Genomic DNA, 11,036 nt, shown 5'->3' with positions numbered 1-11,036 from the left:
GGACCCAGCCGGCCCCGCCCCTCGTCCAATCCCTGAGCGCGCCACCGCGGTCCGTCCCACCTCTCGTCCAATCGCTGCACTCGTCACCATGGCCGGCCCCGCCTCTCGCCGAATCCCTGCGCGCATCACCGAGACCCGCCCTCCTCTCCACCTCACCCAATCCTCGCGCGCGTCACCGCGGCCCGAGACCTCCCCTCGCCCAATCGCTGCACTTGTCACAGCGGCTCGGGCCCGCCCCTCAGCCAATGCTTGCAGGGCCCAGCGTTTGATCCTGCCCGGCCGCCATCGCTCGCCTTTGGTCCCGGCCGGAGGCTCTCTGGCGTCCAGGCGAGGACATGGAGGCGCTGCTGCGGCGGGAGTTGGGCTACGGCTCGGTCAAGGCCACGGGTCATTCGGGAGGCGGGTGCATTAGCCAGGGCCAGAGTTACGACACGGACAGAGGACGAGTGTTTGTGAAAGTGAACTCCAAGGCGGAGGTCAGGGCCGGGGCTGGGGTCCGGGCGGGGGTCCGGGGGCTGTGGGGCCCACGGGGGGGTCTTCTCCCGGGTCGCCGTGGCCACCGCGTTGAGGACGGCCGTGGTGAACACGGACGCGTGGGAGAAGCGGCCTAGGGGGTTTGAGGCGCCGAGCGGCCGCTGTGCTGCGGGCCCCGGTCCACCGCGCCCGGGAGGCCGAGGCCTGCGGTCCACGCCGTCGCCGCCGGGGTGTGGCCGCCCTGAAACGCGTGGTCGCGGCCCCGAGCGGCCCTACCCGCCGTGTGCCCGGGGCCCTGGCTGCGTTGCCGCCCTCGCTGGCCCCTGGTGGCCGAGAACTGGGCGTCGAGCACAGAGGAGCAAGCAGTTTGCCGGGTTGGAGCGGAGCCGCTCGCAGGTGCTTTTTGCGCTTGTTCTGTTGTTCCTCGGGCTCTCCACCTGCTTCATCAAAGTCCATCTTCCTCAGGTGGAGCGGGCACTCCAACCCACGCACTCCAGCGTCTAAACGGGCGTCTTAACCCACGCGCCACCGCGCCTGCCCCGGTGTTGTCTGCCCTTCGCATGCTGCTATCGCTGGTTTCCACTCGCGCTCCTCCCGAACCTTCTAGACCTGTGTGACCACACCCAGCGAGTTAATTTTATCTTGGCCCTACTCCCCCTTGGCGGTGTTCTTGGTCCTGCCACAGGCAGTCCGTGGTCCTGTGCGCTGGGCTCACAGACCCTCCTTCACCTTTCCCGGCCTTTTTTTTTTTTTTTTAATTAAATACCGCCCCTTTATTACTTTATTCTCCACACCAGCACTGTAGTAAAAGTGGAGGCAGGGCCCAGTTGTTTTTCCTTTATTTTCCAGAGAGAATACCTGAAAATTCTGCTTAGGACACAGTTCTCTCCCTCCTTAGCAACTTCAGTCATGTAGGGAAGTAGTCATATATATTTTTAAAATTTATTTGAGGGCCAGCACTGTGGCTCAACAGGCTAATCCTCCGCCTTACGGAGCCGGCACACCGAGTTCTAGTCCTGGTTGGGGCGCCAGATTCTATCCTGGTTGCCCCTCTTCCAGGCCAGCTGTCTACTATGGCCCGGGAGTGCAGTGGAGGATGGCCCAAGTCCTTGGGCCCTGCACCCGTATGGGAGACCTGGAGAAGCACCTGGCTCCGGGCTTTGGATCAGCACAGTGCGCTGGCCACAGCGGCCATTGGAGGGTGGACCAACGGTAAAGGAAGACCTTTCTTTCTGTCTCTCTCACTGTCCTGTCTCACTCTGCCTGTCAAAAAAAATAAATAAAATTAAAAAAAATTATTTATTTGAAAATCAGAGTTACACAGAGAGAAGGAGACAGAGAGAGAGAGGTCTTCCATCTGCTGGTTCACTCCGCAATTGGCCACAACCGCCAGAGCTGTGCCAATCCAAAGCTGAGCCAGGAGCTTCCTCCAGGTCTCCCATGCGGGTGCAGGAGCCCAAGGACTTGGGCCATCTTTCACTGCTTTCCCAGGCCATAGCAGGGAGCTGGATCAGAAGTGGAGCAGCTGGGTCTCAAACCGGCACCCACATGGGATGCTGGCACTGCAGGCGGTGGCCTCGCCTGCTATGCCACAGCACTGGCCCCAGGTATTAATAATATTTACAAAGTGTTTAGAATGGACCACGTGTTAGCTGCTAACTCGGGTAACTGACAGCAAGCCCATAGAATTAGTCCTGTTATTCTGTTTTACCTGCCCAGAATCAGAGTGAGTGACTACAAAAATAGCTAGAGGGCTCCGGCTCTGTGGTTTAGCAGGTTAAGCCTCCACCTGTGATGCCAGCATCTCGTACGGGCACCAGCTTGAGACCTGGCCGCTCCACTTCCGATCCAGCTCCCTGCTATTGCTAATGCAGGGCAGTGGAATACGGCCCAAGTCCTTGGCCCCTGCATCCACTTGGGAGACCCGGAAGAAGCTTCTGGCTTTGGTCTGGCTCATCCCTGGCCATTGTGGCCATTTGGGGAGTGAACCAGCATAAGAAGACATCTCACTCTGTCTCTCTCTGTCCTCTCTCTCTGACTGCCTTTCAAATAAGTTAAAAAAAAAAATTTAAAAAATAGGTAGAAAGGTAGAATAATGTCCATGGGAGCATTTTTTTTAAAAAGATTTATTTATTTATTTGAAAGTCAGAGTTACACAGAGAAGGAGAGACAGAGAGAGAGACAGAGGTCTTCCATCCGCTGGTTTACTCCCCAGTTGGCCACAACAGCCGGAGCTGAGCTGATCTGATGCCAGGAGCCAGGAGCTTTTTCTGGGTCTCCCATGCGGGTGCAGGGGCCCAGGGACTTGGACCATCTTCCACTGCTCTCCCAGGTTATAGTAGAGAGCTAGATTGGAAGTGGAGCATCTAGGACTCGAACCGGTGCCCATATGGGATGCTGGCGCTACAGGTGGTAGCTCTACCCACTATCCCACAGCGCCGGCCCCCATGGTAACATTTTTAAATAAATTCTTTTTTAAGTTAAAAATTTTAATTTGACAGAGGACTGAGAGTTTCCATCCACTGGTTCACTTCCCAAATGCCAGCAACAGTTGCAACTCGGCAGAGGAAAGCCAGGAGCTTGGTCTCCCATGTGGGTGCCAGGGACCCAAGTGCTTGAGCCAGGACCACTGCCTCCTAGGCTGTGCCCGAGCAGGGAGCTGGAGTCTGAAGTGGAGCTGGGACCCCACCCCAGCACTCCCTATGGGACTGGGGCTTCCTGAGTGACAGCTTAACTGCTAGGCCAGACACCCGCCCCACAACCCTCAGTAGCTCCACGCTGGAATTATTTGTCCATCAGCAGGGGAGTGGGTGAAAACGTTCTGGAATGTTCACACAGTGGGGCGCTGTACAGCAGTGAGAGTGAACAACAGCAAATGCAGTGTGGAATGATGCTGGACTTGGCGTGTGGCCCAGGCAGAATAAACCTTTGAGGGGGTGGGGTCTCCCGACTGTGGTGACATCCACGCTGATGTAGGCCATGGTTATGCTGTGAGGGTTCGTTTGAGTTGGATACTTGAATCCCAGTGACATTTTTCCATAAATAAGTAAAAGATGTTATAAAGGGCAAGGAATTATCTCCTAGGGGGAGTTAGAGAAGACTTCCTGGAGAAATTAAAATGGATGTTAAGTTGAACTCTGAAGAATGACTGAGAGGGAACTGACCTGGAAGAAGGTGAGGGACTGGAGTTCTGAGCAGAGTGAAATGGCTGGCTGACACGTGGGGCTTTGGGGGGCTAAGTTGGGCCCACACAGGAGCACCTGGAGCACCTGTGTGCATGGCCTAGGTGAGGGTGGCAGAAGTGGGAAGAGCTGGATTTCCTTGCGAAAGGGATTGCTGCTGTGCGGTGAGCAGGGAGACCTGGTAGGGGACGGTCCTCTGGTCCAGGGGACCAGGCTGGCAACAGTGGGAGAGAGGAGGTGCTTTCCAGTGCCAGGAAGGCTGTAGCGTAGAACAGGGTCCCTCTGTGTGAAAAGTAGTCCAGTCCTGGTGCCGCCTGTGCCTGAGGGACCAGGTGGAGCAGGACTGTGTTTGGGGTGTTGTCTAAGGACACCAAGAGAGAGCCCAGGAGGATCTTCGTAACCTGCGTTCTCTCTGGACAGCCTTTGGATTCAGTCGTAGCCTAAACATACGGTGCAGGCTAGAAAGTGCACGCCGTCTTATTCCTGTGCAGCCTCAGAATGTGTCAAGTGCCTGTGACAACTCTGTGCCTGTCTGTCGAGTCCTCAGGCAGGACAGCCTGGGCCAGGGCAGAACCTGTCTGCATAGAACATTCCTAGGGTGACCTTGTTCTCCCCCTCCTCCTCTTACCCCTCCACCACCATTGTTCTGACAGGCTAGACGGATGTTTGAAGGTGAGCTGGCAAGTTTAACTGCGATCCTGCAAACAGGCACCGTGAGAGTGCCCAAGCCCATCAAGGTCCTGGACGCCCCAGGAGGCGGGAGCGTGCTCGTGATGGAGCATCTGGATATGCGCTCTTTGAGCAGGTCTGTACTCTTTTTTAAAGCTTTATTTTATTTACTCAAAAGGCAGAGTGACAGAGAAAGTTGCAGAGAGAAAAAGATCTTTCGCCTACTGTTTTACTTCCAAAATGGCTGTAATGGCTGGGGCTGGGCCAGGCCAAAGCCAGGAGCCCAGAACTCCCTCCGGGTCTCTCACGTGGGTGGCAGGGCCCATGAACTTGAACGATCCTTTGCTGCTTTCCCAGGTTCATTAGCAGGGAGCTGGATCAGAAGCTCCTGGCTTTGAATTGATCCAGCTCTGGCCGATGTGGCCATTTGGGGAGTGAAACAGTGGGTGGAAGATCTCTGTCCTTCTTTCTCTCTGTAACTCTGCCTTTCAAATAAATAAATCTTTAAAAAAAAAAAAAAAAAAAAAAGTGGAGCAGTGAGGCTTGATATGGGATGCAGGCGTCCCAGGCAGCAGCTTAACCCACTGCACCACACGGCGGCCGGAGCAGGTCTGTCTTGATGCCCTCTCTGTTGGAGAAATCCGTGGGACATAATTCTGCAGGGTGTGAGACAGTGAAGCCGTGCCCCCCCATAACATGGGTTCTGTAGAGTGAGCGCTGTGGACTCTGCAGCGCGTGAGAGAAAATGCTGTCAAAATGAGACACTGACAGAGCACCCAGCTGTAAACTTGATGAGGCTGGGACAGCCACGGTCAAGGCTGTTAGGCTCATTCTGCTTCACTACAGTGGACTTTGTAGCCTCGGAATGCCTGACCTACTTGCTGTGCACCGAGAGCAGTCGGTGTGTGTCATGTGCTGTTTGTGTGTCACCTGTCCAATTGCTGCCTTTTGGTTTCACAGTCATGCTGCGACGCTTGGATCCCAGCTGGCAGATCTGCACCTTGATAATAAGAAGCTTGGAGAGACACTCCTGAAGGAGGCTGGCACAGTGGGTAGGGGTCTGTGTGGGCGTGGGCACTGCCTGGAGGAGGACACGAGGCTGGTGTGGCCTCAAGGGTGGGCCGAGGTGCAGCCTTGTCAGGGTCAGACTTGGGCTGAAGCCAGAGCGAGCACACGTGGCCCTAAGGCTGCAGGGCGGCAAGCACAGTGAATGTGATCGGCCGTCGGGGTGAATTTGAAGACAGGAAATAGTTGCTGAATTTGCGGACCCCTAGAATATGCTTTTCCTCTTACTCCCCAGGGCAGTCCAAACAAAGTCACTTTGGATTTCTATACAAAGTAAGTCTTTTTTCCAGAAATCATTTTTTAAAGATGTATTTATTTATTTGAGAGTTAGAGAGGGAGAGACAGAGAGAAAGGTCTTCCATCTGCTGGTTCACTCCCCAATTCACTGCAATGACCAGAGGTGAGCCAGTCTGAAGGCAGGAGCTTCTTCTGGGTCTCCCATGTGGGTGCAGGGGCCCAAGGACTTGGGCCGTCTTCCACTGCTTTCCCAGGCCATAGCAGAGAGCTGGATCAGAAGTGGAGCACCTCTGGCCTTGTGGCCACTTGGGGACTAAGTCAATGGGTGATGGAAGACCTCTCTCTCTCTCTCTGCCTCTCAAATAAAGAAATAAATCTTTTGGGGCCAGCGCTGTGGTGCACTAGGTTAATGCTCTGCCTGTGGCACTGGCATCCCATATGGGTGCCAGGTTCTGGTCCCGGTTGCTCCTCTTACAGGCCAGCTCTCTGCTATGGCCCGGGAGGGCAGTGGAGGATGGCCCAAGTGCTTAGGCGCCTGCACCCACCTGGGAGACCAGGAGGAAGCACCTGACTTCTGGCTTCAGATCAGCGTAGCTCCGTCCGTAGTGGCCATTTTTGGGGAGTGAACCAACGGAAGGAAGACCTTTCTCTCTGTCTCTCTCTCTCACTGTCTAACTCTATCTGTCAAATAAAAAAAAAAAAAAGAAAGAAAGAAATCTTTCAAAAAAAGAATAAGTAGAGCAGCTGGGACCCAAACCGGTGCCCATATGGGATGCCAGCTCTACAGGCAGAGGATTAGCCTACTACGCCTCAGCGCTGGCCCCCAGAAGTCATTCTCAGGCTCAGAATGGCAGCACTGAGAGCTGAGCTTGCTAGAGTTCAGTGTGGGGTTAGCACTGAAGGAATCTACCTGTACATTCATCCACAGACGTGGACAGTCCATGTGTAGCTCCTGCAGAAATCCTGCTTGATGTAGAAGCTGCCAAGCAGCAAACAGATAACCCAGTATCTACTGTGCCAGAGAGACAGGTCCTGTCAGGTGGTCTACCCCCTGAGAATCTACTGACAGGTCCCACAGACTGCCCACTCCATGAAAATCAACTGACAGGCCGCCTGTTCAGTGAGACTCTGCTGAGGGATCCCACAAAGCGCCTGATCTGTCTGTGAAGGTCTACTGGCAGGTCCCCATAGACAACCCATCCAGTGAGAACCTCTGACGGACCCCACAGACCACCTGTCCTGTTCTCTTTGAGCTACTTGGAGTTCAGTGTGTTGGGATTTTTTCTGGGTTTAGGGGGCAACAAAGGATGAGAAACTTTTGCAGCACAGCAGTTTCTCTGTCAAGAGAGATGTCTTAGTTGGCCATGGGGAGCACCCTTCCCTGCGTGGCGCTGTAGGGTGGTTCTCTTTTCCTCAGGAGAGAACTGCCCTGCGTATGGTTTCTGTTTTTTTTTTTTTTTTTTTAAAGATTTTATTTATTTATTTGAGAGGTAGAGTTACAGACAGTGAGAGGGAGAGACAGAGAGAGGGTCCTCCTTCCGTTGGTTCACTCCCCAGATGGCTGCAACGGCCAGAGCTGCGCCGATTCGAAGCCAGGAGCCAGGTGCCTCTTCCCCGTCTCCCATGTGGGTGCAGGGGCCCAAGCACTTGGGCCATCTTCTACTGCTTTCCCAGGTCATAGCAGAGAGCTGGATGGGAAGAGGAGCAGCCGAGACTAGAACCAGCGCCCACGTGGGATGTTGGTGCTGCAGGCGGAGGATTAACCTACTGTGCCACGGCACCAGCCCTGTTTTTGTTTTTTGACAGCGTTTCCCCCTGACTACGCTCTGGTGCCACACCTGGGGCTGTTGGTGACCTTGATTATTGAATCTGTTTTTTCTTTTCATTTTTTAAAAAAGACTTATTTATTTATTTGAAAGGCAGAGTTGCAGTGAGGGAGAGGCATGGAGAGGTCCTCTGTCTACCGGTTCTCTCCCCAAATGGCTGCAGTAGGCGGGCCGAAGCCAGGAGTTTCATCCAGGCCTCCCCGTGGGTGCAGGGACCCGGACCATCCACTGCTTTCTCAGGTGCATTAGCAGGGAGCTGGGGAAGTGGAGCAGCCGGCACTCAACCGGCGCGCCTATGGGATGCTGGCACTGCAGGTGGAGGCTCTACTGGCTACACCATCGTGCTGGCCCTCAGTCTGTTCTCTGTCCTGAGGGTTAGTGGGTGAGAAGAGGGTGTGGGAAGGCCACCCTGACCGAGAGCCATGAGAGTGACTTGTGGTTTTTCTTTCTCTTTGCTCACAAGGGAGGGGGAGTGGGCACGCAGAACGGCCCTTCGTGGACCAGTTTGGGTTTGATGTGGTGACGTGCTGTGGATACCTCCCCCAGGTGAGTGACAGCTTTGCCTCCTTTCACAGGCAGCTCCTGTTTTCTGACAGCTGGTGAAGGTCTGCGCTTCTTGTTCTTTGCTGGTTTGAAGAGGTTGCCGTGAGGTCCACCACCTCACAGGCTGGGGAAGTGGAGAAGCAGAGGGTTTGCTGAGTTCTCAAAGCAGAGTGATGGATCGCAGCTCCCAGTTTTGTGGCTTTATGGTCCTCTGCCCTGGGAATTTCAGCCTGAAGAGTTCTTGGTGCCCAGAGAGTGCACGGATGGGCCGGTGGCTCTGCTCTCACAGGAAAGACAGCGTGGGCCCTGCGCAGGGCTCACCGAGGAGTCTGGGAACTTGCAGGGTTTCCTCCGGGCAGGAGCGGATGACACTTTTGAGATGAGGAGTACGTTAGGGGGTTGTCAGGAAAAGGCCTCAGGGCTGTGGGGTGCTCCCTCCTGCCTGCTCCAGGAAGTGTGTCGTCAGCTCCCCCCTTTCTGTCCTGCCTGGAACCTGCAGTGTGCATGTGTTCATGTGTTCATGTGCATGTTCACGTGTGCATGTGTGTGCGTGTGACACTGTTGCACCTGCTGCCTCTGTCGTGCTGCTCTCGTGTGTCTCACTTCCTCCAGGTGAGCACCTGTGTCCTGATGTGCTCTGAGTGGGGCTCCTCAGACTTCTCACATTGTCACCCTGCCAGGGGCTTGGGGCAGGGAGGGTCAGCTGCTCTGCCTCCACGCTAAGGGGAAGTGGACATTCAAAGAAAACGTCCTGGGAGGCTGCAGTGGGTGCTGGAGGTCTCCACGTGTCTGAGACTCTGTGCTGGCCATCCCTTGCCCTCTTCAGCAGCCCGCGTCCACTGTGGGACCCTCCTGGGCTTCAGAACCTCCTTCAGTTGTGGCCTTTTCCTGTGTCGCCCGTGTAGGTGAACGACTGGCAGAAAGACTGGGTCACATTCTACGCCCGGCAGCGCATCCAGCCCCAGATAGACATGGTACAGCAGGAGTCTGGGGACAGGGAGGCCCTGGAGCTCTGGTCTGCTCTGCAGGTGAGCAGCATGCCCCGTCGGCATGCACGTGGGAGACACCAGGACAGGTGTGGCCACCTGTAGGTCTGGTTCTGTGCAGGAAGCAGAGTGCCTGTGGCGTCCATCCTGCCCCTGCCTGAGCTGTGCACCTCTGAGTCCAGTGCTGCTGCTCGGACACGAGGACACTCAGAGACACCGGCCTCTGCTAAGGCTCTGTTTTCTTCCCACAGTTGAAGATCCCCGACCTGTTCCGTGATCTGGAGTTTGTCCCGGCCTTACTCCACGGAGACCTCTGGGGAGGAAACGTGGCAGAGGATTCTTCTGGACCCATCATTTTTGACCCGGCTTCTTTCTATGGCCACTCGGAGTACGAGCTGGCAATAGCCGGCATGTTTGGGGGCTTCAGTAACTCCTTCTACTCTGCCTACCACAGCAAAATCCCCAAGGCCCCAGGGTTCGAGAAGCGCCTTAAGCTGTACCAGCTCTTTCACTACTTGAACCACTGGAATCATTTTGGGTCAGGGTACAGAGGATCCTCCCTGAACATCATGAGGAATCTTGTCAAGTGAGCTGGCGTCCCTGCAGGGAGCCTCTGTGTGAACCTGGTTCTCGCCAGGACCGGTGGGGCCTCTCGTTTCTCCAGGTTCTCCTCGTTGTGTATTCTTCCCAGTTTTCCCAATGACTGGAATAGCCTAAGACCCACTCGGTAGCTTATTTCCAAGCCTTAAAAGGTACAGGATATCTCAGAAGAAAGGTTTGGCCATCCTGAAGCTACACACTGTTAGGCTTCCAGCTAGACAGAGCCACACTGGGGAGATGGCAGAGGGGCCTCTGAGGCCTGGGTGCCTTGGGCCTTGCTGCTACTCCAGAGGCAAAGAACCAAGGGAGGCCACAGCATGGGGGGGCACCCGGTGAACAGGGACGTGGCCAGCGTGCGTGGCTCTGCCGCTACCTCCTGTGCCCTCGGGTCCAGGGCCATCTCGGAGCTGTTGAAGGTGATGCCTTGTGATGGGTACGATGGGTCCAGAAAGCAGCCTGCTCTGGTTTCAAGAAGGACAGCTGCAGACTGACCACATTCCCCTTTCTCTCCGCATTCCTCTGACCTGCTACAGGCCGAGCACTGAGAACGGCCCTGCTGCTGCCATCTTGGGCGCTGTCCCCTGAAGCTTGCCTGGCTGGCTTTGCTCTGCAGCGTACCCAGTGAGTGCTGACCCATGAACTGTTCGTGCGCGGCACTGCCGCTGAGAGCCCTGTGCATAGAGAACCTGGGTGGGCTCTGAGTGGTCTCAGTTCCCTCTTGTATTTCAACACGCGTCTCAGTTTGCTCACAAAACTTTTAATACGTGGGGACAACAAGTAGGTCTGACTTGTTTCATGAAAGAGCAACAGTGTCTTTTTGTGTCCTTTTGTGCAAATAAAAGCTCAAAGCATCAAAATGCGGGCAGGTGCAGCCCAGGAACTGTCTCATATGTGGGAACTGTCTCATACATGGGTGGGAACTGTCTCGTATGTGGGAACTGTCTCATACATGGGTGGGAACTGTCTCGTATGTGGGAACTGTCTCACACGTGGGTTGAGGGGTAGTTTAACTGTAGCCCGGGAACTGTCTCATATGTGGGAACTGTCTCGTACGTGGGAACTGTCTCATATGTGGGAACTGTCTCGTATGTGGGAACTGTCTCATACGTGGGAACTGTCTCGTATGTGGGAACTGTCTCATACGTGGGAACTGTCTCGTATGTGGGAACTGTCTCATAAGTGGGAACTGTCTCGTCTGTGGGAACTGTCTCGTCCGTGGGAACTGTCTCGTCCATGGGAACTGTCTCACACGTGGGTTGAGGGGTAGTTTAACTGTAGCCCAGGAACTGTCTCATATGTGGGAACTATCTCATATGTGGGAACTGTCTCGTCTGTGGGAACTGTCTCATATGTGGGAACTGTCTCGTCTGTGGGAACTGTCTCGTCCATGGGAACTGTCTCACACGTGGGTTGAGGGGTAGTTTAACTGTAGCCCGGGAACTGTTTCATACGTG

At 55.0% G+C, this 11,036-nt stretch overlaps 1 protein-coding gene across 1 annotated transcript; it reads left to right on the top strand.

Annotated features, from left to right (window-relative positions):
- The first annotated feature begins 276 nt into the window (after window positions 1–276).
- FN3KRP (fructosamine 3 kinase related protein) lies at window positions 277–10,454 on the top strand. Its single transcript, XM_062216678.1, has 6 exons — window positions 277–476; window positions 4,310–4,461; window positions 5,286–5,377; window positions 7,917–7,999; window positions 8,902–9,024; window positions 9,234–10,454. Exons 1-6 carry the CDS (start codon window positions 336–338, stop codon window positions 9,570–9,572), a joined length of 930 nt encoding a protein of 309 aa, XP_062072662.1. The 5' UTR covers window positions 277–335; the 3' UTR covers window positions 9,573–10,454.
- Window positions 10,455–11,036: the final 582 nt, after the last annotated feature.

The sequence above is a fragment of the Lepus europaeus genome, chromosome 18, assembly GCF_033115175.1.
Source record: "Lepus europaeus isolate LE1 chromosome 18, mLepTim1.pri, whole genome shotgun sequence".
Lineage (NCBI taxonomy): Eukaryota > Metazoa > Chordata > Mammalia > Lagomorpha > Leporidae > Lepus > Lepus europaeus.
This window is presented reverse-complemented; position numbering and strand designations above follow the sequence as displayed.